Consider the following 27,823-nt stretch of genomic DNA (forward strand, 5'->3'; position numbering starts at 1 on the left):
CCCAATTTATCATGGGTAAAATGCTTATTTCTCTCAAATTTTGTTCACAAATGTGTTGTAATCTGAGTTAGTGAGCACTTCTCCTTTACACAGATAACCAATTCACCTGACAGACATATGTAGTATATCAAGATGCTGATTTAAAGGCATGATTATTACACAGGTGTGCCTTGGAATGGTCACAGCAAAATGCTCTAAAATGTGTATTTTAATACCAAAACAAGTGCTATCTTATCTTAATTGTGGTTTGCTGATGATAATGCCATACTTTTACTTAAATTATTTTAATCTTGTAATAGAGTATTTTCCCAGTGTGGCATTGCTTCTGCTTCAGTAAATGACTTGCATACTTTTCACCACCGTGCGTTGCAATAATTACTGTGGAGTCTAATAGCAACATGTTTATGTTTCCACCCACCGTGACTTGCTTGTACTTGTAATGACACCTCCTCTGAATACCACATCTACACGGTACACCCTGTTTGTTTACCACTTTTCTGGTTATCATGCTCTCTTTTGACAGCCTTTCTCCGCTGTGAAAGCTCCCGCTGAAAGCTTTTGTTCGTGCTCACTGAGGCTGAGCGGATTTTGTGGAGCTAACTTTCCAAAAGAAGACGCAGCGGGACAGATGCGGTGGCGCAGAGCTCCGCAGCTTCTCCTCCGCTGTGCGGGTGGAGGTCACCGGGCTACAACTCCGCTGCACACATTCACCTCCATAGACATCATTTAAAATCTACACACAGATGTGACATTATAAGTGTAGGATTAAAATGGATTATGTGTGTGTTAGCTGATGATTTTGTTTCATTGTGACAGCTAGCTGCGCGAACACTAGCTCCGCGCAGGTTAGCATGTTAGCCAAAACAACGGGAACCCAATGGAGATAGGCTAATGTCAGATTTGACCCTGTCAGTTTTCGGGGAAATTGTAGTATTTAGGGAAGGGGCAGCGGTGCCACAGATACCTCCTCTGAAAGCCGGAGACCTTTGCTTCAAAACGGACACACACTCACCTTGGAAGCGGAGCTGATAGTGTTTCTGGCCCCTGAACTTCTCAGGCTAGCCGTCAAACGGCCGCAGAACAGGGACGTCGCCATGTCTCCCTCTCGAGCGAAATAATCAACGCGCATGCGCTGTGAACTACAAAGTCGGCTTCCTCAGTGTCGCCTTCAAACGCTGCCGGAAATTACACAATAATTTAAAAACAACGCTAAGCAAACAGGACAACAAAGATATCCAGATAACTGAAAGGTGTTGCAGACACACGAATAAGAAACACAACGTTTATCAGATAGTTGTTGTTAAAATAAAACAACTAAAAATAAAATCACTAAAAAATGTCCGCTTTGTACCATGAGCATTTGCTCTCGTCTGCCTAACATCCCATACAATTAGCCAATCAGACTTGTCACATAATCTTCTATAATCTAATCGAAATAATACATTCTTAAAACCATGCTACATAAATTAGCAGGTCTTTCCTCTTCCCTTTTATCTAAAATAACAATACAATTTCATGACAATCAACAATATTTGGAGTTTACAAATGAGTATTTGAAGGCAGCAGTGTCATGGCCTTGGCAAAGTGTAAATATAGCCTCATTCTGGCCTTTCACCTAAATTAACGCAATCATAACTGTATAATAACTTGGATTTTTTAGAATTTTAATCCAAATATACTAACTGCATTTATATTTGTCATAGGCAGAATATGCTTTAATGTGATTTTTCTCATGGCTTTTTTGTCATGTAAACCTTTTCCTAAACCATAGAGGAACACAGTTTCTATTCAAAAAGTATTTATTTACAAGGATGAGTATGTACAGGCTTATTTACACAGAGGTAAACTAACAAACAGCATTTTTCCACATTGTTATTTAACAACTCAATCTACACTTGAAGCACACATGCTCCATGCACACATACATATTTATAGTTTCAAACATGAGTCACCACAGAGTGAGGGAGGTCAAATTTTGGGTCCTTTTCAAGGCCCAGTCATGTTTTTTCTACAAAATCTAAATAAATGATGGCACTTAAAAAAATCATAGTAAGGAACAAAACACCAGGTGAAATAATGATACTAAAATCTGGAGCCTCTCTATTCATCTTCATCAATCAAACTCTTTCTGCTTTAGTACCTCATGCAACCCCACTGAAAAAATCCAAAGGAGTAAATGGAACACGTCATGAAATAATAACAGAATGGTCCTTTAAATTAATATGCTTAATTTTTGTCTGTGTGCATTTTGTTGACCAAAAGGTGTAGATATTTGATCAGACATTTAACAAAATGGTGACAACTCAAACAAACAAACACACGCACACACACACACACACACACACACACACACACAGTCTTTTAGTCGGAGTCGCTGCTGCTGCTGGAGGAATCGGTCGACATGGCCTCCACATCGTCCTCGTTCTCCTTGTTGTGACCTGGAGGCTCCAGGCCGAAGTCGTTGCTGTGGTGAGGGGGCAGCATCCCCACTGAGACGTCTGACGACTGCCAGGGGTAATGAGGCGTCAACACGTCTGAGAGAACGAGAGGACAGATTAGAGGAGGTTATTCTGTTGATTTACAAATCTACTCTGAAGGTTAACAGTCAATACAAATCAATCACAAAAATCAGAAATGCACAGAAAGAGACAATAACTAAACACAGCTTCAAGTTTGTTTCTTTTGCAAGTGTCAATAATATAATAGGAATACTGTCCTATAAAATACTAGGCGCAGTAGAGGACTCTTTGTAGAGGACTCTTACTTTGTAAAATGTGCCGGAATTTAATCCTTCAAAGAAAATAACAAGTCTGAAATTTGATTGATAACCATAAGCAAGAATGAGTGTTAATAACTGATGTATAAGGTTAGGGAAAATCTGCCATGTAGGCTTGTGTTACTTCAGTAAAGAAGTGCTGAGTGCGTGGGAAACCATCTGCACACTATCTTTGGTCTTTGGACGGACTCACCTGGTAACCTCCCAGCAGCCAGCGCGTCTCCTGGCAGATGTCCATTCACACCGTTGGTCGGCAGGTTGGCCATGTGACCCAGCATGCCACTGCGCATCTCCAGGTCAGTTGGGTAGGGTCTGCGTGGATCACCTGAGAACAGCATGTGTGTTAACAGTGAAGTGAAACATGACAACAGGAGCTTCAGTGAGTCTGTGTCTGGTTCTTACCTGGTACCCAGTTGAGCGGCGCACACACAGCGTTACTGGCGCTGATTCTGTGAGCGTACTTGATGATTTCCTCTGAAGAGATGCTTCCTGCAGACAACAAGTCAACAAGCCATCAGACACAAAACAACCTCAGCATTCATCAGAAAGTGTGTCAGCTCACCTTTCCTGGCTTTGTCAATGGATTTGAGTTTCTCTTTCGCCTGGTAAACCGCAGTGGCCTTTAAAAAGAAGAATGACTGAAATTAGATCAACAGAGGAAGCTGCAATGTTCTGTTTGAAACACAATGCGATTTCAGTGACTGTTAAGTCGTTTTTAACAAGTAACAAACGTCTGCTCAATAGGGGTGGACCAAAACTTTTCTGTTTAGACAAACTGTTACATTTTAATCACTTTGTCTTTGGCATGACGTTTTGCAATCTTAATACAAGAGGTTGTTGGTGCAGAAAGCTGTTTTGGACTGTTGTTTGGCAGAAAGTTTGGCTTCAAAACATTATTTGAAACCATCAGAATTCAATAACACAGGTATTATTATCAATGTTGCACTAAAAAGTAGTAACATATTTGAATTTCTCAGTATTACCATATCTACAGGGAATTTTACACACCAGTCTATATAAAATAAAGAAAAAAGGCACCACCCACCAGGATGTGTTCAGCCTCTTTCAGCTGTTTCTGGAGCTGCTGGATGTCGCTGTCTCTTTTCTCCACCTCCTTCTCCAGCAGCTGCATCTCCTGGTGGACCTTCCCCTGCTGCTGAGCCACCTCCATCAGGTCCTGGAACTCCCTGTCCCTCTGCACCAGCAGCTCCAGGATCTGAGGTACACACAAACACATTTAACACACAAGGGCTTCCACTGAAGAATGATTTATGTTTTTGGATTAATATTAATGCTGCATTAATGTACACATCCTGCATTTTATTGTTGTATATGTCTATGGCAGTGCCTATGTTAACTCCTTGTGCCCTGTTGGGTAGTTTAATGAGCTTTTAATACATCATATTATATAAGATCATCACATATTTGTAGCATTACTGTCCTGTGAGAACCACGGGCCAGAAAAACAGCAGTTTTGACTTTTGTGAAGATTTCAAGCTGATCCAAGAGGGTTTTTAAAAGAGTTTCTTCAGTTTAAGAAGGAGGACATTTCCTTTCAGTTTATCACAAACACTCAATAAACATATCTGGAGGTATATGGTTTTCACTGGACATGTAAGGGAAGGAAAACTGTAATCTGGAAAATAAAGCTGTCAGACAAATGCAATAGATTAGAAAGACCAATATTTGTCTCAAAGATGTAGTGAGGTATAAAGCACTATAAAAATAAATGACAAGTACCTCTGATTTGTACATAAATACTCCACTTAGTTATATTCCACCACTGTTTTACAGTGTGCTGTCCACACACTATAAATCTGACTGCTTCCTCCAGCAGGAGTGATTGTCAGGAATGAGACCAGTATGAGTCCATGTAGCAGCTTGGTTATTCCTCGCTCTGTGTGTTATTTACCTGTGTGTCCTCTCCCGGCTGAGGCAGTTTCTGACCCCTGGACAAGGCCAACATCTCGATCAGCTCCCTGAAATAAAAACACACCGCAGAGGAGATTCAGATAACGGCTAGCGTTAGCTCAAAGCACCGCTGCTCATTCACAGGCTCTGACCGGTTCAATAAACTCTCCGCAGAAGACTAAACAACAACGTAATACATTTTTATAAGCCAGACACCAGAAACAACTGATGGAGCTTAATCTTTACCGGGATAAAACCTCCAAATCATCCAAAACAGACAGCAGCCGCTCTTTCGTTGATTTCTCCACAACAGCCGCCATAGTTGTTAATCTCGCTTCTGCGCAAGACAGGAAGTTCTTCTTCTTCTTTAAACAACGTCGCTAGTGTCGCATTACTGCCACCGTCTGTTGACAATTAACTCCTACAGATACATTAACTCAAGTTCTGTACTTTATGTCAAAGTATTTCTACTTTGCTTTATTGATAATAATAACAACAACAACAACAACAATAATAATAATAATAATAACAATAACAATAATAATAATAATAATACATTTTATTTGTAAAGCACTTTTCATAAAGATATCTTAAAGTGCTACAGAAACCAGAAACAAAATAAACAAAAGACTAAGAGAAAAATCAGACATGTTAAAACAGCAGTAGATAAAAAGACACAGGTAATAAAGTGCATTAAAGAAAACAGTTAAAGGAGGAGATTAAGGTGCAGAGACAATAATACAATATATTTATGTATTTGTTATATATATATATATATATATATATATATATACCTATATATATATATAGGTATTTGTACTTTTGCTTGCGTATTTCCACTTTATTTTTTACTTTTACCCAACTACATCAAAGCTGTACTTTTAGATCCCCCACATTCGTTTGATAACTAAAGTTATAAAATACCATTATACTCTTACTACATAGTAAGATAATATTACATAAAGCAAGCATTACTTCATAAATAAAATAAATTAATTAATAAGACTTTAAATCACTTACATGCCTGAGATTGACAATTATTATTAATGTTGTTGTTTTTTCCTGAGAGTATGTTTGTTTTGCAAAGATATTGCACATTGGTGAAAAGTAGTCGTAGGTCAGGGTCTACTTATGTACTTCACATACATTAAGTACATTTTACTTTCTTTACTCTCTGCTTTCGGGGAAAACAGCAGAGATCTGGCAACCATCCCGGTTGCCAGTAGAGCTTTGTTTATGTTTTCCTGAAGCAGCTGCGATCAGACGCGTCAAGTCCACTGCAGGTAGCCAGGTCTTCACCGGAATTCGAGTATGTGGACTCCAAAATAAAATCGCGAAAAAATAGTCGTTGAACATCAGGCCTGCAGCCAAGACAGTTTCTAATTTGGGCTAACGGAAAAATATGTTGTGCTTCCTGAGTGTCACATGTCGTCACCCTGTTAAAATAAATGCCTAACTCATTTTTTCAAGTTTTGCAGGAAACACAAAGAACTTCACCAAAAGTGTAACAAATGACATTTATTGGTAATTTCACTCAAAAGGGATGTAACAAAGAATGGCTATCGACTATGTAACTTAAGAGAAATAAATTACTTTTATTTTTTGAACATGCCTTTGTGACTTAAGCAATATATAGTATAGTATAGCTCTTCTTTGCTGGGTTCTTATCTGATGCCTATGAATGTGGCAAATTGTCAAAGAAATGATGATCTGAAATAAATAAATACATAAAAAGATTAGTTTCACTAATTCAGCATTAAAAAAAGAGACTTTTTAAAAAAAAGAAAATAAATGATGATCTTAAAGGGGTAAAATCACATGATCTGATCAACTGAGGATGAAGGCGATTTTACCATAGGTGGCTGGCGTCATGTGAATAAATAGGTCTACATTTGTTTAAGTACTCTATACATACTATTTACATGAAAATTTGAAGTACTTGACTTGAGTCCACTATATTTTAGAGAAAAATATTGTAGTTTTTACACCTACAATTATCTAATAATTTAAATTACGAGTAAATTTGCAGATTACAAAATATAATTAACAAAAACTAATATTATAAATCATTATAGGTTAAGAAATTACACAAGGCAGTGTACTGAACTTTATGAAGTAAAATGAAGATTCAGATATAGTCGGGGGGTATATCTACTCAACTGGTTTTCAGTTCAACTTTGAGATACTAATCTAATCTGTACTTTATGACAATCCACTGATTTTAACTTCATTATATTTATGTGAACACTTGTCACATATCCCTTTGCAGATTTAGATTTTACACATTAAGCATATTATCAGATTATAAAATATGATCTGTTGTTGGGTTAATTGATACAATAGTCAATACTTGCTTTACGTCCTCCAGCAACAAAGTGAAAATGCTCCTTATTTATGCATCAGTACAATAAAAAAAGAATATATCTACAGTTATCTTTACATATAATTTTTCCCTATAAAATTTGTAATACATCTGTAAATTTACCTCAGTAGAAAACTGATTTCTTTTATTTCAGTGGTGGAATAAGTTTTCAGATACTTAAGTAGTAATAGATGTACCACAAAAACACAGTGCAAGTAAACCATAAAGTACAAACATATTACCAGCTTCAAAAGTACAATACTTGAGTAAACATTAGTACATTTACTCAAGAGCTGCACTGAAGTGAAATACTCTCTATTCTGCTCTACTCTCTACACCTTCATTTATTTTCACTTTAGTAGCCTACTCTCAGCATAACACATTAATGCATCAATAATTATAATCTGATAATGTAATTTACATTATTATGAAATGAACCATTCTACAGTACTTTTACTTTTACTTTTCTTACTTGGAGTATATGTTGATGCCAATCCTCTTGTATTTTTACTTAAGTAACATTTTGAATGCAGGACTTTTACTTCTACCAGTATTTTTAGAATCAGAATCAGAAAAACGTTATTGATCCCCAGAGGGAGATTCCGTTTTGCTCCAGTTACTCCAACAAGAATAGAAATAAATAAAAGTATATTATGTATATAAAAACCGTAGATTAAGCAAAATATGCAGACTTAGGAAAATGTACAAACATAAAAAATATTCAGACATAAAAATATACAGACTTGGAAAATATACAGTCTAAAAAATGTAGGCTACTATTAGTGCACAAGTAAGCAGCCGTACCCAGGTTACAATAAATTGTAATATATTAAGGTTTAAGATGTAATGTGCCGATCTTAGTAGTTCCTACATTACAGACATTATTAATGTTTATAATGTAGTATTTAAAATTTTAAATTAAAGACAGTAGAGTATTTTCACCACCGGTTAATCCAGGGTGTGTTGCCAGGTTTCGACCGTTATGCTTTTATTTTGTAATTACACCGGATGTCGTGTTATAGGCCTATGTGTCGCTTCACCCCGCCGTTATCACAACAGATCAGACTTTGGCCGGAGAGAAGTGCGTCTACTTCACTTCGGAGCGAATTCTCTCTGTTTTGTTTCGCTTTTATAGCTTTTTCGTCGTTTTATTTTCAAGTCGAAGTTTGCCAGCGTTTTTTCCAGGATGGTTAAAGTGTCTTTTAGCTCCGCTTTGGCCCAGAAAGATGTGAAAAAGGACGCCGAAACTCTTATTCCCGAGGAGGACAAAGTGAGTAGAAAATGGCTAACTGAGCTAAAGTAAGATTAGCTTCCTGCTCAGAGGAAGAAGGCGCACTTAATATAAACACACAATGTTGTTATTTAACTTAACTTCATATATTTCATCTGTTTCTGTCACATTAACACTAACAGCAAAGCCTCAAGCTACAATATTTTAATAAAAGCTGTTTAAAGCGTGTTATGGTAACGTCAAATAAAATGAGTATTTGGCAAACGTTACTTCCTCATGTTGCATTTAGTGTGTTATATATATTTTATGTATTAATTATTTATTATCATATTAACATACTTTTTGTGTTCGCTACTCTGATGTGTCTACTGATATTATATATATATATATATATATATATATATATGTATATATATATATAAGTGAAAAAATAAGTGAAATAACTTTCTGAAGCAGAAAGTATTTTAGATCATTGATTAATGAGATGTTATGTTAGCTGTTAATTGCCTTTAAAATGCATTTAGTACGTTATTTAGTCACTTTTCTTAATTTTTATATGTTTAATTTGCTCCCATTTTGTCTTTATGCTGCTTTATCTCATAGTCTGATATCTTCATTATAAAGGAAACCTGTTTAAAACTTTTAATCTTCTTACTTCTTGTGTAAAGTGCGTCACTCTTACAACAGAGACAGCAGACAGGGTGTTGAAATGTCAATTATGCAACATCCCTGAATATTTTGACTGCAGCATTTCAATTTTTCTGACCTTCTGTCAGCACCTCTCTGCAAATAACACACAAATGCATTGAAAATTAAGAGTTTTGTCTTTACATTAAACAGAAAAGCAGGAGATCACCAGAGTTTTTCAAACCTGTGTGTGCTACAGAGAAAGAGGAAGCTTCCTGCAACAAGTTACCCTCTACAGAGTCCAGGAGAAGTAATGAAATGGGTTTTCCTGGATTTAGATACTTTGGATGACCTGGAGAACATCAGTAAATTACAAAAATAATATATTTCACTTTATAGGTGGTGCAAAATGGCACAATTAATCATCAAAACAAGCTAAATGACTGCTGCAGCTTTCAGCATTTTGCGTGATGGTTTTGAATCGGTATTGTAGCCGTGAGAGTACTTTAATTTGGCAGACTAATTGGATGAATAATTCAGCCGTGTAAAGCTGACTTTAGGTTTTAAACAGCTGACTGCTGAGGCATGCCGTCTCTCTCTAGTTATAAAGTCGAGATAAAACTCCTCCTGCGACTCGTTTTAGTCTCCACCCTGTTGTGAAAGAAGCAGTTTCTGTTTCAGGAGAAATAACACCTCAGTCTGTAGGTTTGAAAATAATTTCTCTGCATAATTAATGCTGCTCTAGAGACGTATGCACAGTGGCTGTGTTTCTGAAAATAGATGTTAAAATGTTGATATGATGCATATCTCTGTTCTTCCTGTGTGGCTATTGTGGCTGCAGACTGTAGGGAGGTAATCTGGGTTGGTTTCAGTCTGACTGGTTCTTATCTTTATAATCACAGCTTAATGTTTTCCTTCTGGGGGATTGAAGTGGGTGCAAACACAGCAGATTTTCTATGTGTTCATGATGTTTGGAGGGATTTTCGTGCACTTGGGTGGTGTGGCTTCCTCTGTAGTGTAAAATAATTATATTTCTTCTGAGTGGAGTCCAGAAACATTGACATAGGTCTCCTGACACTTTCACTTCTAGCTCTTAAAAAGTTGGGATAAAGTTAAAAAAAAAACACAGAGGTTTAGAAAATATTATTCACCCTGGATGCACCTGATATTGTGTATTTTCTTTAGTTGCAGAGAAACTTGAAATGCATTATTAATTGCATTATTAAAACATTAATATATTTGTGCCTTAAAAGCTGCAAATTGAAGTTTCTCTGCAGACACCCTTACACTGTATCACAACATGAGATTTAATCTTAAATTTCATGATCTGATTAAGTGTCATATTGCTTATAAGAGTTCTGAGATAAATTATCAATTCTCAGCAGCAAAAAATGCCCAAAAATATCTTGGTTCCAGCTCCTCAGTTGCAGGATTTTCGGCTCCTTTTCACCTCCTGCCATTGGTTGATTGGAACTCTTCTTGTTTGGGACTGAAACTCAACATTTTTTTTAAATAAAACAAGTAATATAGAACAGCACAGCTCATCCACTGTAATCAGAGCTCATTTACATATTTAGTGGTTAATCAGTTTAGTCTCATTTCAAGAGAAAATAATCCTCTCTTGTTATAGCTGACATGAGTTTATCCAATCCACTTTGCTTTCATGGAAATATATCTGCTGCTCAGATGGTTTAGATAAGATTGAACCTCCATGTTCCACTTTGTAGCTTGATGTTTCACTTTGAAACTCACTATTCAGTCCTGAGTTTTGTTATTATTTTGTCATTGTCGTCATTTTGTCTCTCAATTCTCAGTTCAGTCAATAGGAAAGGAGGCCCATTTTCTGGCTCTTACTTATCCCACTGTGAGACACGTTTTGACCTGAAAAGTAACTAAAGCTGTCAGCTAAATCTAGTGGAGTAAAACGTCCAATATCTGCCTCTAAAATGTGGTAGAGTAGAAGTATAAAGTTACATAAAATGGAAATACTCAAGTAAGTACAAGTACCTCAAAATTGTACTGAAGTACAGTACTTGAGTAAATGCACTTAGTTACATTCCAACACTGCACAACACTAGTACAAAGTTATCTATGGCACTGTTTTTTTCCTTCAATATAAACACACTAAGTGTCTCTGTGTTATTTAAAATATTCACAAATACTTATGAACTTATTACTTGCTATGACATTATTACACTAAATATATACTGAAACACTAGCCTTCTTTGAGCATGAACTCAAGATAACGCGTGCCTGCATGTCTTCAACTCGCTCTCTTTCTGTTTTGCTTTCTCTTGCTGTGTGTGTTTTTTTTTAGGAAATTCCCAGATTTCAACATGATGATCTAATGTGTAAACACTTATTGTAATGAGTGAGGGGAGAAACAAGCAAACAATATTATGTGATGCATTTCTTCCTCTTTCTTATCCCAACTCCCTGAACCTCACCGGACATGGATCATGTTAGTTTTTTTTCCTCTGCTGCGTCTGTCTGTCTTTAATAAGTTAAACGACTCAGCTAAAGCCTGTCGCTGAGGCAGTTATAGCAACAAGAAATAAACCAAGCTAAACATTTAGGCTAAGTGTTCTTAGTTTAAACTTGCCCTAAACATGTGGGGTGTGTTCAAGCATGGAGGCAAGTTTCTGTTCAAAATAAAGTTCCACTTTATTTCATTCATGGGAAAAAACTAACAAATAAGTTAAGTTAAAGTAGTAATACCACAGTGTAGAAGCCCTGCATTTAATATTTTAATGTAAAAAATGATTAGCATCCAAATAAAGGCTACTTATTAAACTAAATGCACTGGCCCATTCCATAAATGTATATATTATTGGATTATTATTGTTACTGCTGCATTAATATCTTCATCACTTTAATGTTGCAGTTGGTAGTTGGTTAAAGTGGGGCTTATTTTAATTAGTTTATATATATATATTACTAATTAATTATTATTATTAGTTCTTTTACTTTTGGTACTTTATGTAAACTTTATATACAGATGGGAAGCTTGTGAATTCCCCCTGGGGATCAATATTGATGCAGCAATAACATAACGTCTTCGTAACATTAATGCAAATCTGCAGCTTAACTAAGGATGTCAAATACATTAATATATGTAAATAAATGTTTGAGTTAAAAAGTACAATATTTGCCTCTGGGTTGGAGAAGGATCAAGTGGCAAGACATAGAAATACTCAAGTAAAGTACCTTAAAATTGTATTCAAATACAGTACTTTTTTTCATATTAATCACTTCTAGTTTGTCTCAAAGTCTTCAAATAATTGATTTGACCAAACTTCAGGATTTTAGGGTTTTATGCAACATCAGGTCTGTTTGTGTCCACTCTTAATTAATCCCGAGCATCATTACAGTTAATCAGCATCTTATCTGCTTTACTAAACTCAGATTGTGCAAATGAACAATTAGCTCTCCTGCTGCTGTCTCTTCGTCACGCCACTGATTCTGCTTCTTTATGGATTAAGTCATTAGTGAACTCTGCTCAATTAGAGACCGGCATGATCAACCAGCTGTAATTTCTGTAAATTCATTTAACTGCCTCAGAATCTTCATTTAGTCTTTTGAGGGACTTTTTTAGCATTGTTTATTATGGCTAGTGAAACAGGAGTAAGAGAATTGCAGCAAATTCTCACATTTGAGAGTCTGCAAGCTGCAAATGTTTGGTCATTTAAATTGGTAAGTTAAATTAAATTTAAATGTATTTGTCAGCTGATGAATTAACAGAACAACAAATAGACCTTCATTGCATTGACTTGTGTCTGCGCTGACTGAAGCCTTCAGGCCTTGTTATGTCTGCAGAACTCCCATAAAGAAAACACTGAAAATAACCTTCAGACAGCTCAGCTGAAGCAGGAACACCTGAGCTTATCTTCCTGCACATTAACGCGTCACACTGTGCTGTGAGCTGCGTGTAGTAAAGATCAGAGCCCAGAGGCTGAGCCTCTGCATTATGGGCCAGAAGCAGCAGCAGTCTGTGAATCCAGGTAACATTCAGGCGCTGTTGGTACATGACGGGCAGGTGTGAGTGGCGCTCATTAATTATCATTTCTACAGCTCTGTTCTTACATGAACTGTATCTGTCGCTGCACGTCAAACATTATTGACTTCTTCATGAGTTAGTTTGAAGCCTTAAATGTGTTGAGTATTTTGTCAGGTTATTTGATAAGATACTCACCGCATTCAACAATCAACTTTATTAAATCAGTGCACAGTTTCACAGCAGTGAAGAGGAAGTTCAACGCAGATGCATTAAACAGATAAAGAAGTTTAATTAACTAGTTAATCAATTTAAAATAACTCATAATTTATTAATTAAATAAAAGTAATTTTTAAGCAATCCAAGCACACACACAAACTCCCCACTTGCAGGATTTCAGTTGTGAATATTTGCTGCTTTTCTCTGTTTTATTTAGACATTCAAAGATATTCTTTTGGACTCTGCAGACATTTAAAACTATCTGCTAACAGATGCTTTGGAGACTAAACAATCAATGAATTTATGGAGACAATACAGCAGATTAATTAATATTTAGTAAAAAAAATAGTTGCAGCCCTAATATACACAACATAATAATAATGCATTTCATTTTTTTTCCATCATTGTTACATGACAAGGCTCAAATTTCATGTTTGCCCAAACATGAAAACATTTAAAAGAATACAGTCGAGGAAGGACAAACTCCTTTATGATTTTTATTTTATTTTATGAAAACAGACATGCTGTCAGAATACTGGAATTCCATTTATTCAAAGGAGATAAACATGCTAATTAAAGTGTGATGGTTGATTAATGAGAAAGAATGAATCTGTTTTTTGTCAATTAATTAATTCCCATGACAATTTTCCTGCTTCATCTTTTAATGATGTGAGAAAAAACAAGTTTGCTATTTCTTACATGACGACTAATTATCACAAAATTAGTTCATTAATGCTCTGTGTGATTGTCAGAGCAGTGAAACAGTTCCTGAAGGTGACAGAGTTTGTTGAGGCGCCTGAACTATAAATGTGGTTTTATAGGAGGTGAAATGCTGGAGCCGGATATAGTCGGACTGGAAGACTGCTTTATTAAGACGTGCTTGCTGCTGCTGACCTCGCTCTTACTGTGCTGATAATGTGTGGGAGTGAATTATTTTTATATGTGTGGGTTCAGAGCGAGCATACGATACTTCTTTTCAAAAGTTTTGTGTCAACAGGTGGAAAAAGTGACGCCTGGCAAACACATGAAAGCCATCATAGATTACTGTCAGATTTTTTTAGGCTCTGACTATTGAAGTTTTATGTTCACGAGCATTAAACCATCAGTGTTTTTGACATATTTAATGATGACCTCTAGGTGCATAATGGTAAATATAACTCACAGTTCAGTCTGTAACACAGTTTCGGAGTCACGTTTCAGTGTCTGTTTGGTACAGTAAAAAAATGAACCAAATTAATAATCAGTTAATCGAGAGTAATCGTAAGCCTCAGTAAGAAAATATTGTTGTTTGTAAATATTTATTGTCAGATAATCAGGTAATCCTTATGATTGTCAATTTCCCCTCATAAAAACATGGTTTGTTTATTTCAGTTAGTTAAAAGTTGTGTTTTTACACCGATAACATTAATATTGTTTAATTAATGAAGCAATTAAGTGTAAAAAAGCTAATTTTGCTAAGAAATTTTGCCGTCATTTTAGATCCACTGTGTCATTTCTTTATTTGTTCACGTCATTTTGTCAGACAGACCTCACACCTGTTTCCTGTTTTGTGAGGACAGGATAATACAGTTAATCAGGGGCTTTATTTGGGTCATTGCTGCTTTTCTTTATCTTACATCAGGACTTTTGGAGTTTGGACTGTTGCTCGGACACAACAAGCAAATTCAAGATGAGATAGACTATTGTTGCTGCACAGACAGGTTGTGGCTGGTTTAAGCATGTGATTCATTCAGAGATGAAAAAAAAATTGAAATAATTTCCATGTCTGGCGGACCGAAACTTTCTGTACGCAAATCTCACAACTTCCCCCTTTTGTTTGCTGTCTGTTCATTTGATACAAAACCCCAAAATACACTCAGACAGCATCAGTTGTGTTCTCTTCAGAAATAAAGATAGTAGGTGTACTTTTGTTTTTTCTTTCTGACATGAGGAGGAACAGCCTTTTGATTGACAGGTTTGTCGTTTGTCTTCTTTATAATTCAGACAACAAAAGTGTTATTTACATTTGAACGAGTTTGGCCAAAAAATGAAGAAGAATTAAACGATTCAAACTGTCATTTTGACCTTGCAGTGTTTGTATATCACAGTTTGTTCCCCATCTGCAAAACAAACCCTTAATACAAAATATAATTATTAATTAAATATATAATTCATATAAAGAGACTTTTTACAACTTAAAAGCATGAAAAAACATTTAGAAATATCAGATCTCAACCGCCTGGCTGCATCCAATCAAGCTTTTGTGGCAGAAGATTGGGTAGTGTATATTACCAGATTACAGCCTAACCCTCTTCCTGGGATGCTCTCCGCCTCACGCTGCTCTCCGCCGTGTGTCCTCCGCTTGTCGTCGGAGGCATCCGGACCATTTCAAAAGGATTACGGTTTAATCAGTCAGATAGAGACTCAGCTGAAGAGGTTTAGCAGCCTCCTACAGGGGCGCCGGCCGTTAAAACTCAAGAGGGGGGAAGATTAACTAACCAGGCAAATATACGACCTCCACCCACCGTACCCCCCACCCCCCACCCCACCTCTAAAACCAGGACCCCCTTCACCCAGAGCAGACCTGATGACATGCAGGGAACCACATTTACAGCAGCTACAAGATGAATGAATGAATAGTTTGAGTCTTTTTTTTCTTCTTCTTTTTTTTTATTTTTTTACAAATATCTAACATTTCCCGAGTCAAACTCCTTATAAGTGAGGATCTTCAGCCTTTTTTTTAACATTGGTTTTTCTGTTGGCTGGACAAAAGAAGACATTTTTCACCACATATCACTTTTAATTTTTTAATTTTTCTATTTTTTGACATTTTAGAGACCAACAATCAATTCATAATAACAATCATTATTTCCGGCTCTAGTTATGTGCGCCGTTAGTTTACTTCCACTTTGTAAAATTGTATTTACTTCTCTCAATATTCCAGGAATTTGATTTGTCATGAGTTTAAATTTTAAGTTTAGCTATTGACAGTTTAGATTCTCCAACCCAATTCCAAAAACATTGGGACACCATATAAAACAATAACAGAATGTGTCAAAAACAAATTCATAGTGTGAACATAAGATTTGCTGTCTTTGTACAGTTTTCTTTCTTTTTGAATATTTGTCACAAAGCTTCAGCAAGTTATTGCATTATATTTTAGACAATGTCCCAACTTCTGTGGAATCAAGGTTGTGTAACATCCCTGGAATTAATTCACATTTTATTCAATAAAATTCTTGCCATTTTGTTTTAGTGGTGGCTCAAGTTTGTGACAAACTTGCTACAAGCTGAACTGGTCATTTTAAAGTGAGTTAAGTGAGTTTCCTGACAAAGGAAGAGTAGAGGAGATGAAATATTTCAGTTGGCTTTTGGATTTTAGTTATTATATGGATTATATTTAGGCCAACTGTTTGTCACTTGCATTTATCCAGGCTGATGACGTGTGATTCTTTGGGAGGATTTTAACAAGTTAGCCAGTGGAATCTGACATTTTGTGTTTCTTTTTTTAATGTACTGCTGCATAGATCTGAGTAAGATCTTCCAAGAAATTCTTCAGGTGTATCAGTGCAGCATCACTCCTATTCACTGAAATGTTTTGGGAAGCTTGTAGAAAAACTTATAAGAACAGAAGGCTGAAGGGTTTCCCCGATATCTCTAGAATAAAGAGGCGTTTCATGTTAACTTAACAGTGTTCAGTGGGTGTTTGTCAGGTTCCTGAGTGTCTTTCTGTCATCTAAACTCTTATCCGCGCTGGCCTTTGCATTGGCTGTGTGCAGAGGATGAAGTTTCAGTGAAACTGAACCCGTGTCCTGGACACTGATACTCACCTGTCTCCACAGAGACAGAAACACAAGCTGTTCTCAGGTGAGCTGATGCTCATGACACTGCAGGCTGATCCGCTTAAGACATTTACCGGAAGACTGAACCCAGTTTAGGATCAGGGAGAGTATTCATGTTTTTACACACTGATTATTCATGCAAAATAACAAAAAAAGTAAGCCTCATTTGGCATTATAAACAGCATCATAAAATGAGTATGTCTGACAACCAAAGACGATAACGGTGAGGGAGAAAGCAGAATAATAAAATGGTGGAAAAATAATAGGACGTGAAATGACAAACGATATTAACACGAGATATTAAAATGTTTCAAAGCAATAAATGTCTGGAACAATTAGTTTTGATTTTATAATGATCTAATTAAATAATTGAATAATCTTCTAAATATTTTTTCATGTAAAAATTCTGTTTCTAGCCTTTCAGATATGGAGATTTCCTGCTTTTCTCAGTTTTGCATCATATTTAACTAAATATCTTTTGATTTTGGAGTGACAGAACAAGAAATTTAAAGACATGACCTTGGACTTTTAGGAACTAGAATGGACATTTTTCACTACTTTTCTGGAAATAAATTCAATAAAGAACTAACATTTTTTATACTTTCAGCTCTAAGTTACAGCTTGCTCAGGATCATTACTTTTCTGTAGGAAATAACATAAAAAAAATATATCTTCTAAAAATCAGTAGATTAATAACTAGTCAATTTAATTGATCAGTCAAATTAATCGGAAACAACATTTTTGATCAACTGGCATGCAAAAAGGTGTACAAGGATTTTCAGCTTCTTTTAAAAAAAATGTAAGACCAGCTAAACTGAATATCTTTGGGGCTTTTGGACTCTTGATGGTGAGTTATTTAAATACATCACATTGAGATAAAGGGGAATTTAAAGGACATTTAAAGAAGGGACTTTTCTGTCAGTGTTAAAGAGACATCTCTCTTTGATTCAATACACTTGAACAAGATCATCATGATACTAAAGAAGTTTAATTTTAAGCAGCAGCACGCGCGCGGACACATGCAAGCACACACAGACATACTCAAAATTCATTAAGTGGAAAATTGTGTGTTTTAATGTGGTTTGAGGTTGGTTCATCTCAAACACACACACACACACACACACACACACACACACAAAGACAGTCATTGATCCCGGTTGTAGCCTGACTGTGTGATGTGAATGCAGCCCAGATGAACCAGCAGCCTCCGTCCTCACCACAGTCACCACTCTGGGGATTTCTTCCACAAAAACAGCTTTCAGAGTGAGACCAGAGTGTCATCGGTTGACATGAAAAGTGAAAGTGAAGATGAATCATCATAACAGAGTCAGACAGAAATGATGACGTTTCAGCTTGATTGTATTTGACAGTTAATTTAGGTACTAAAGTTCCTCCATGAAACATCTGGTCTGGCTCTGTAAGTAGCCACTGGTACTATTAATACACCTTAAACATCTGCAGTAGAGCTGAATCAATGAGCCGAATAGTTTATTGACAAGTATTAATCATTTTACTCAATTTTTAAACGAAAATTTCAAATATTAGCTGGTGCCAGTTTCTCCCATTGATGCTTTTCTTTGTCATTTAAAATAGTAAACCAATAATCTTTGGACTTGCAGATAAAACAGCCAATATAAATATGTGATATTGGGATTTTTAATACATTTAGTTGAGAGATAACTGGGAGATTCATTAGTGACAGCCTGAACCTGCAGTATTCACAATTGCTTCTTATTTAGATAGTTCAGAAAAGTCAAAATATTTGTTTAAAAAATGATTGTACTTCTTTAATCATCAAGAGAAAAGATGAATCCTGTAGTAGAATAGATCAATCCAAAACAACATTTTAAGTTGCTAATCTGTTAAAAAACAAACTCTTCCTCCTTTCAGCTTCTCAGAGGTGATTAAATATTTAATATTTTAATGGGTTGTACAGTTGGTTAAACAAAACAAGATACTTTAACAGAATTTTCTCATTGTTTTTACATTTGTATTTAAGTAATTGGAATAATCGTACATTTCAGCCTCACCATCCATTAAAACGTTGAAATAATGCTGAAAGTAGAGTTTTGCCTCCCTGAGTTTGTGTTTTTACATTGAACATATTGTTCCTGCTGTGTGTGCTGTTACCATACGTGTGTGTGTGTGTGTGTGTGTCTGTGTGTCTGTGTGTCTGTGTGTGTGTGTGTGTGTGTGTGTGTGTGTGTGTGTGTTAAAGTTATAAAATGCTGGTCTGAAGGCCTGTTGGGTCTTGTTGTTGGAGAAGCTTTCAGAGCCTGTTGTGAAACAGGAAGATCACTGCGCAACAGTCTATTGCTCACTATTATTAGTAAATTGAACATGGGGGAAAAATTAAAATAAACTGCAGCTGACGCATCATCCCGACCTGTTGGTGTGATGATGATCAATGAGTCTGAAGAATTGGGACATATCAAAATACTGGAAACTTTTTATCTTTCATTGCACATCGTTCACTGCACACGTAAACAGATGAAGTACAGCAGCTATGTTACAAAGTAATCTACCCACACCTATTTCATTCAAATGAAGGGGCTGGGTGTTTGCATACAGGGCTGAAGCTTTGTGCCTGAGTGTATCCATGTTAACTCTTATTGGAGATCTAAAAGACCTATAATGAAATGAGACTGGCTCCTAAAGGTTGTACTGAAGATCTGTGAAAATGTTTAAAATCAGCTTGTGACATTATGGTGCTTTAGTCTCCCTAAATCAGTATGTATGCATTATTTCTTTGGTGAAACACATTTTGCACACAAAAGATGCTGAATAAATAAAAATACAGAATCAGAATCAAGTTTATTGCCAAATAGTTTTTTTTATATATACATGGAATTTGCCCTGCTTTTTCTAAACATAACAAAAAATATAAACATAGATTTACAGGAGAAATATGACACAAATACTATAAAAATATCTAATGTATCTGATTTAATGGCTGAACAGTTTTGTGCAGGAATGTGCAGAAACTCTCAGTATAAAGTGTAAAGGATCTGGTTTTTGAGGTGGACAAGGAGTGCAAACTTTACTGGAAAAATGCTCCGTATTGTTGCTATTTCCATGACTTCCACCTACATCCTGCTGCTCCCGGTGTTGCTGTCTGGGTCTTTTTTGGATCAGTTCTGACTGTTTTTTGGAAACCTTTATTATGTTCCTTACTGTTGTTCATATTTCTGGCAGCATGTATGCATTGGATTTGGCATATCAGTTTATTGATATTTTATATTGATTTATTTTTATACATGTACTTTTATAAACATTTTATATATGTATTGATAACTGTATACTTAAATCTATTTTATATTTTATATCATCAATATTTCTTTAACTTGCAACTTTCATTGATATTTCATTTTTATCAATATTTTTATACTTGCACCTTTTTAATATTTTATATTTTTTCATGCCCCTTTTATTGATATTTTATACTTGCACTTTTTATTGACATTTTATACTTATTGATATTTTAAAACTTGCCCATTTTATTGATATTTTATATTTATTGGTATATTTTTATACTTGCACCTTTTATACTTTTACATACGGCAACAACTGCACAAAATTTGCCCTCACAATAAACAGTTCTATTTCATCTGATCTCAAACTAGAAATCTAACCATTTACCGGACAGTTGCTTTTTTAGTGCCAGAAAGTCTCTACTGTTCGCTAAAAGAGAACATCTTCTGCTTTTTCTGTTATTTTGCTTTCACTTCCTCTTTCCCTTACAGTCAAAGGGAGTGTGAGTGATCGGTACAAACGTCCACTCGGCAGAGATGACCTGAGCTTTACAGCCTCAGGAAATGTTCCCTTTTAGTGTCTCTGTCAGCTAGTTGGCCTGTCAAACACACTACATCTAACACCCAGAGTGTTCGCTGTGCTGCACTTCTCTCTTTTAGAGGCTTCACCCTCACTTCCTGTCCTCAAACAATCGTTCTTTGGTTCCTCTTTTGTCATAGTTCCTCCTCTCGCCTCACTTATCGCCTGCCAGAAAAAGGCATTGCACAACATTCAGGGAGTTTTTTGTTTTTTGCTGTCTGTAAATTGAGGTGAAGGTCAGAAAAGGCTTAGTGTTGTTTTCGTTTAGTTGCTGCTCTGTTGTTTCCGTCCTGTACCCGAGGTGTTTTGGAAACGCTGACCTATGCCCGTCATTTATCAAGCTGTTAAAGCTGAATTCTCCCAGCTGGTACTGCTTTACTGACCAAACAAATAAATCTAATATGAGGAAGTTGACTGGCTGCTGATGTCAGGAAATATGTTTTTGTTACAGAATATCCACAGGACAGAACAGTGTCTGTTGTTATATACTGTTTATACCTGTTTATTACAAGGTTCATTAAAAGTCTTGAAATTCTGGAAAATTCTTAATTTTAGCCATTGAGTTATCCATTGGATTACACTACTTAATAAATGCTTGATTTTCAACTAAATTTTGAAAGTTTCATCCACACAGTCACTCATTTTAACCAAACATGTTTTAATATTTGAAAGGAAACAAATCTGTAGCCATATTTGTTTGTTGTCTTGTGGCATCTCACAACAGACGAGCTAACAAAGCTGATGGTTAGATAATTCCTATTGATCTCTTATTCTGGAAATTTCTGGAAAGCATTAAACAATCATTGTTAATAAAAAACGGCAGGTAAAATAAATTAGGTCTCAATGTCCGTTGATTTAAATACATTCTGTAAACTTTATTTTTCACAATTTAAAGTAACAATTTAGAGGTTAAGATAAAGGTTTTGAGAGAGTCTGGGGATCTTTAGTTTAGGTAACTTAAAAGTCCTTGAAAAGAACCCTGTTAATATATAGGTTCCTTCAAGGTTAGTCCAATATTAAACACTCAGTTGTTCTGTTTAAATAATAATAATAATAATGAAGTGCTTCACAGAGAGAAATAAAATACCAAAATGTATGTTAATAGGCATTAACTTCATATATATTGCTAAAAACTTGCTAAAAACTTAATAAGTTTCCTTTGGTTATGGTTCGTAATTCACACAGCTTTTCTGATGACACAGGAACAAAAGGGGGAAGTGTTGGTTTCCAAGACAACTGTCAGAAAAGAGAAGAGTCCACAGGTCTGAAAGCATATAGAGTTGATTGAGAATGTGTTCAAGTAGCTCTTTATACAAAAATATCATAACATTTCTGGCTATTAAAAAACAGTCTTAATGCCTGTTTTTGGAATGTTGAACACTAAGAACTGGTGGAAGATCTCATAACAATGACAATACTCAAAAAAAATCTAAAACTGCTGCACCGAATGTGGAAGTGGAGTATATGTTGAACACAAACCGCAGAATGCTTTAGTCAGTGTTTCTGTTAGAGAAACCACAGGTTGTGTTCTCAGACTCAACATAAAAGGACATGATGGTTCTCAGAGGAAAGGGCTTCAGAAATGCTCACATTAGTGATTCCTGGCTGAGAAAGGTTTTCTGGTTTCAGCAGCAGGGGACGAGTCGGGGCTTGTTCTGAAAGAAGCTGCTTCTTTAACCGCCTGGCCAGAGTCCACCGGCTGATGTTTGTCTGATGACGATAAGCCCCGGTCCCTTCTGAATATTTACCCACAATCCTCGTTTCCACCCAGTTAGTCTCATGTTTCTCACAGGAGCTTGTTTAAGTGCACACACAGTGATTATCACAGTGTTTTCCATGACACAGACAGAAATAAAACCGAAAAAAGATTTAGATAAGACTTTTTTTTTAAATTTGAAATTACAATCTGATATGTTATGATCCTTATCGACCAGCACTCGCATGCATCTCGTTCATTTTAAAGTATTTCAAGTTCAGCTTTGTTTGTATCCATGTTAACCTGCTTGCAATCTTCTATACTGTGTGTGGGTATATACATTCAGGGTTCCCACAGCTTAAGACTTTGTTTTAATGCCACTTGGAATGAAATTGAAGTCCAATTTGACAATAACTAAAATTGAAAAAAAAAATAAACACAAATCTAAATTGCAGAGGGTTTGGGACATTTTTTTATAATGTTTTTATTTTTAACAAAACATGTCACTTTTTGTCTCATATTGGGGCATTTGTTAAGAAGTGGTGTCAGTTTTCTGGATAAAATACTCACAAAAAAACTGTCAAAGGAATGAGTAGATGTGGAATTGTTTAAATAATATAAACTGAAATAACAAAGTGATAAATGATAATAACCAAGACACATGTTGATCTCTGAACGTGTGTTTTCTTTTTCTACCTTGGAGGAATTCATATTTTAATCATACGGTTGAAGAGCAGACTCGCTGATCACTTAATTAATGATTATGGTGAAAAACGTCTAATCACCCGTCTTCTTCTTCTCCCTCTCCTGCAGGATGCAGAGGCAGCTCTGCCGGTGCGTCACCAGTCCCGGGCCTGGTGTTGGTGCATGTGCCTGGGTCTCGCTCTCATGCTGTCTGGCGTGGTGGTCGGAGGAGCCTACCTGTACCGCTACTACATCCTGGAGGTGAGCTACCAGCCTCAACAGGGGTGGGAAGAAGAGGTAAATGGAGCGATAATAATCTATCAAAGGATCAGTGAAGACGTTTAATGGCAGATTAGACTTGCTTATTGTTGTGCCGAGGCCCTTAGGGAAGGCGTGGGCTGTCCAGAAGGAGTTAGCCACCTGAAAGTCATGACATCACAGGCCTTACAACAAACGGGCATATGAGGAAACCATGTATAGGATAATTTATGATACAATAAAACTGATAATGTCAATATGGGGTTCCACGCTCCAAAACAAAAACAGCACCGAGCCATGACATGTTTATCACATCTTGCAGGAGAAAATAATAACTCTGCAGGTTGGAGCAGGTAAACTGCTGTGAGCTGTTTTTATGGCAAGTGCTAATTCCACCTAGTATGATGATTAACAGATCTGTCCTTCACGCCTCATGGAGATTAATAACCAGCCACTAACAGAAACAAATATGGCTGCACCGAATGTTTTTTGTTGCAGTTTTTTTTTTATTTGAAGCCTTGAATGAGGTTTGGGGTGTTGTTAGGGGATGTTTTTGAGCTGTGAGTTTGTCTCAGTAATGAACAAAATAAACCAACAAAGTGTCAAGAAAGGAAATATCCATATACCTATTATCCATATTAAACAAAAAATGCAACCATACACCGTTCTGTCATTCACCAAACTAAGACTAGCTTAATTGCATTAACTTTATATGGATAAAACTCATCAAAACCACTGCTCCATCAACCACGCACTCTGGTTTGCTCGAAATCAATTCCTAATTCACAGAATTAGACATGCATTCCTATCGTCTGTAGTGATGCAGGCTCAAGCTAGAGCCATATCTTGCTGCTTTTTCTGCCTCATGTCTCATATGATCTGTTTTGGCCTCCTCCTCTCTTCCCTGCAGGAGGGCGAGGTGTTTGTGTGCGGGGTGAACTACCGTGAGGAAGACTTCATGATCCGGGAGGAAGAGGAGGTATGAACACTAACATTCACATGCAGCAGTGTCAGGACTATTAACAACCACTAAATTAGTTTCTCTTCCTGCTGCTCATCAGACTTCAGTGTACGTGACATGAAGTGCTTTGTCATTCCAGTAGAATTAATCATTACAGACTGAGTCACTGATTGATTGATTGATTGATTGATAGTTTCTGACTGACCGACTTCAGTCTGCAGTGAAATCAAAGTAAAGCCATTTAATCTATGTACACACACACACACACACACACACACACACACACACACACACACAGGGCTTTTCAGGCAATTCAACACACAAATGGCCACACTGTTGTTTTTGTAAGTTTACTTTGTTTTATTTGCTCATTTTGAAACAGTTTGCTATACAGTTATAGATTTTGTATTTTTCATTGTTTCCACTTTATTTTAACACCATATTTCATTCTTTTAGCAACCATGACTAATGTGATTTTGACAAAAGTTTAGAGTTCCAATGATTTGCCGAATCATTGATTAGAATGGACCAGAGATATTTTGATAATCAATTTATTTAATTAAGTCAGTTTTCAAGGAAAATGTCTAACATTTCCAGCTTCTCAACTGTGAGATTTTGCTGCTTTTCCTTCTTACATTATAATCAATGTAATATGAATGTTATATGTTGATCAGGTAAAACAAAACCTCCAAAGACATCACCTTGGACATTTTTTATTCTATAACAACATAACATGCTTACCTCATGCTTACCTCGCTGACAAATACATTGTGTTTCCTGTGACAACTTCACAATAAAAGCCACTTAGTTTTTGTCCAGTTGAGGTTTTTTATTTTATAGCAGCAGCAGTAGGACATGTTGTTTTAGTATTAGCAGTAACTGATTCTGCAGCAGGAGAATGAAAAGTAAGGTAAACCGTTAATATTAGCAAGTGAAAAATGGAAACAATTCACCAAATAACTGTCTGTGCCTGGTTGTGGAACTGGTTAATTAACTGGCTGAAATGATTTTAATAGGTTGAGGTGGACCTGCCAAACCAGTTCCATCTGCGGCAGTTGGAGGAGAGGATCCGGGTGCTGGAGAGGGAGCAGGTGGAGCTCATCAATGTCCCTGTGCCCGAGTTCAGCGACGGAGATCCAGCTGACATCGTCCATGACTTCCACCGGGTGAGACACCCCCCTAGATCCTCTGCAGCTTCCTTTTTGAATCATTAATAACTTCAATGATTAATAGTTAATCATAATTTCTATAAATTGAATAACTGATCATCAGCAGACCACATGATATAGTCATGTAAATACAACCTCTAACCAAATGTAATTCTCTTATAAAAACATGGTATTAAAATAATGGCAACTTCCTGTGGAATTTCACATTAAAAGCCTACAAACAATGAGCAGGCACTGAAGACGTTTAAACATTTTTTTTATTGAAATGTCGAGTTGCATTCATCGTAGAATGAAATCACTCTGGAAAGGCTGGAATCAACTGTTGGAAATCTGTGGAAATGTACTAAAATATGAATTTATTAGCACAATAGGTAAAGAGCAGGAAGTGTTTCGTTTTTATTAACTAGGAAGAAGGAGAAAATAGAAATAAAGACATGTCTTTCGGCCTAGTTCTTTCTGCCATTGAGGAAAATAAAGGTCTTTCTCAAAAATTGAATTTGTTTTTTATTAAAAATGATAAATATACAAGTTTTTTGATTGTAAATGTTTCTCTTCCATCTCAGAGGTTGACTGCCTACCTTGACCTTAGTCTGAACAAGTGCTACGTCATCCCGCTCAACACCTCCATCGTCATGCCTCCCAGAGACCTTTTGGACCTGCTCGTCAACGTCAAGGTACAAAACAACTTCTCTTGACTTAAGTTTCACCTTCCAACATTTAAGTCTTTGTTGATCATTACTATGTCTGGAGAGGCATCTTAAACTCTTTATCCAAGCATTAGTAGGTATTAGAAGTGCTTATGTATTATTTATTAATATCCGTCCTCCCTCTGCGCAGGCTGGCACCTACCTGCCTCAGTCCTACCTGATCCATGAGGAGATGATTGTGACGGAGCGCCTGGAGCACGTCGACCAACTCGGCTACTTCATCTACAACCTCTGCCGCGGCAAAGACACCTTCAAGCTGCAACGCAGAGACAGGATCCTGGGTAAGAACAGGAAGCCATTTGAGCCTTTATTTATGTTTATAAAGATGGCTTTTATATTTAAAGGCTGTTGATGAATCCCTCCCTCTGCGTGAATGAAGTTACTCTACTTCCATCATCAGCTCAGGAAAAAAACCTTATTTCTTTACATTTTAAATTTTATTTATCATTGGTGTAGGCACAAAGCAATTTGTATTCTTCAACTGTAAAAATATGTAGATTATATATGTCAGTAAAAATATTTTAGAAAAAAAAATTTTGTGAGCTAAATATGTGCATTAGAGCTTACAGAAGTATTCGGGCTTGCGCCGTAACCAATACATTTTGGCAACTTCAAGTTGAGTTTTGAGTTTTCCTGGCTAGGCTAGCTTTCACTTGAGATATTTCTTCAGTTTCCGGCCTTTGATTTGCATGTTGTATCTTCATTCTAATCCTCAAAATAAGGTTTGCAGCTCCATTCAAACTGTTTTTCTCTTATTTTGGCCAACAATGGCTCTTCTGTTAGTAAAGGTTGCCGACTCTCCCCCTAGCAATCAGACTTTATTGTTTTTGAGCCCTAACACACTTTGACACATAAAGATTAGTTTTATCTTGCTGCTTTGATATTAATCGAGCATGGCTGAACAAAAACTCCCTCTGCTCATCCTACAGGTATGCAGAAGCGTGAAGCTATGGACTGCCACAAGATTCGTCACTTCGAGAACAAGTTTGTGGTTGAAACTCTGATCTGTCAGCCTTAAGAGACCTCGTAGCCTCACAACTGCTCTTAAAGTCACTGGCGTGCAGTGAGATCTGTGTTTTAATCCTCACCTGTCTTCTTTTTTTTTCCTGTATTGTACTTCAGGTAGTTTGAGTGAGTGAGAGGAGTGAAATGTGAAGCTCTTTGGTAAATATTCATTGATTGTGATAAAAAAAAAATAGGTGAAGAGTTGTGTATTTTTCCACTTTTCTGTACGGGGATCTTCTTGGAATCTTTTCATAAAATAGTTAAAAGTCAGCTGAGTATAAAAATGTAAATTATTTTAATCAAAAATAATTATAGCATGAACGTGTATTTAGACGAGGGTAAAAGTAGTTTGCCTTTCTTTCAGTCCAAACATAAAATTTCAAGAGAAAGGGCGACTTTTGTACCACTCACCCTGGCTGCTGAAGCAGATCAGTCCAGGGAGGCTTTTTTTGTTTTTTTGTATTTCGTCTGCTGTAGCTATTAATACACTGCACCTGTTGTTTCTTAACTGGAAAATTATCTTAAAATAAGAGTGTGGACATGTGCTTCTCTTGTTTAGCTTTAAAATAGC

General features: G+C 36.3%; 3 protein-coding genes across 4 annotated transcripts in view; 1 reads left to right on the forward strand and 2 right to left on the reverse strand.

The window, feature by feature from the left end:
* Positions 1 to 1,097, reverse strand: part of sucla2 (succinate-CoA ligase ADP-forming subunit beta) — a 28,161-nt gene extending 27,064 nt beyond the window's left edge. Inside the window, exon 1 of the mRNA XM_059342737.1 lies at positions 1,013 to 1,097. Coding sequence (XP_059198720.1) covers positions 1,013 to 1,096 — 84 coding nt within the window. The 5' untranslated portion in view covers position 1,097. The remainder of the gene's footprint in view (positions 1 to 1,012) is intronic.
* Positions 1,098 to 1,781: 684 nt separating this feature from the next.
* On the reverse strand, positions 1,782 to 5,030 carry med4 (mediator complex subunit 4). Its single transcript, XM_059343050.1, has 7 exons — positions 4,934 to 5,030; positions 4,689 to 4,755; positions 3,822 to 3,992; positions 3,339 to 3,396; positions 3,179 to 3,265; positions 2,970 to 3,101; positions 1,782 to 2,534 (listed from the first exon to the last, which is right to left on the reverse strand). Exons 1-7 carry the CDS (start codon positions 5,005 to 5,007, stop codon positions 2,362 to 2,364), a joined length of 762 nt encoding a protein of 253 aa, XP_059199033.1. The 5' UTR covers positions 5,008 to 5,030; the 3' UTR covers positions 1,782 to 2,361.
* Positions 5,031 to 8,109: 3,079 nt separating this feature from the next.
* itm2bb (integral membrane protein 2Bb) lies at positions 8,110 to 27,787 on the forward strand. Of its 2 annotated transcripts, none has more exons than XM_059343336.1 (7): positions 8,110 to 8,319; positions 23,282 to 23,449; positions 24,321 to 24,389; positions 25,388 to 25,537; positions 26,104 to 26,214; positions 26,378 to 26,528; positions 27,177 to 27,787. In XM_059343336.1, the coding sequence occupies exons 1-7, from the start codon at positions 8,236 to 8,238 to the stop codon at positions 27,263 to 27,265; spliced, it is 822 nt and encodes a 273-aa protein (XP_059199319.1). In that variant the 5' UTR covers positions 8,110 to 8,235; the 3' UTR covers positions 27,266 to 27,787. The 2 variants fall into 2 exon arrangements, with proteins under 2 accessions (XP_059199319.1, XP_059199320.1); XM_059343337.1 differs by having other exon boundaries at positions 23,282 to 23,413.
* The last annotated feature ends 36 nt before the right edge of the window (positions 27,788 to 27,823 follow it).

The sequence above is a fragment of the Centropristis striata genome, chromosome 10 (assembly GCF_030273125.1).
Source record: "Centropristis striata isolate RG_2023a ecotype Rhode Island chromosome 10, C.striata_1.0, whole genome shotgun sequence".
Taxonomy (NCBI): domain Eukaryota; kingdom Metazoa; phylum Chordata; class Actinopteri; order Perciformes; family Serranidae; genus Centropristis; species Centropristis striata.

Excerpts from the sequence above, each read along its gene's own strand:
- med4 (XM_059343050.1), bottom strand. The coding sequence starts at position 5,007 with ATGGCGGCTGTTGTGGAGAAATCAACGAAAGAGCGGCTGCTGTCTGTT. Across the intron at positions 3,993-4,688 it reads AGCCGGGAGAGGACACACAG|ATCCTGGAGCTGCTGGTGCA; the intron begins GTAAATAACACA and ends TGTGTACCTCAG. Across the intron at positions 3,397-3,821 it reads AAGAGGCTGAACACATCCTG|GCCACTGCGGTTTACCAGGC; the intron begins GTGGGTGGTGCC and ends TTCTTTTTAAAG.
- itm2bb (XM_059343336.1), top strand. The coding sequence starts at position 8,236 with ATGGTTAAAGTGTCTTTTAGCTCCGCTTTGGCCCAGAAAGATGTGAAA. Across the intron at positions 24,390-25,387 it reads TGATCCGGGAGGAAGAGGAG|GTTGAGGTGGACCTGCCAAA; the intron begins GTATGAACACTA and ends TGATTTTAATAG. Across the intron at positions 25,538-26,103 it reads TCGTCCATGACTTCCACCGG|AGGTTGACTGCCTACCTTGA; the intron begins GTGAGACACCCC and ends CTTCCATCTCAG.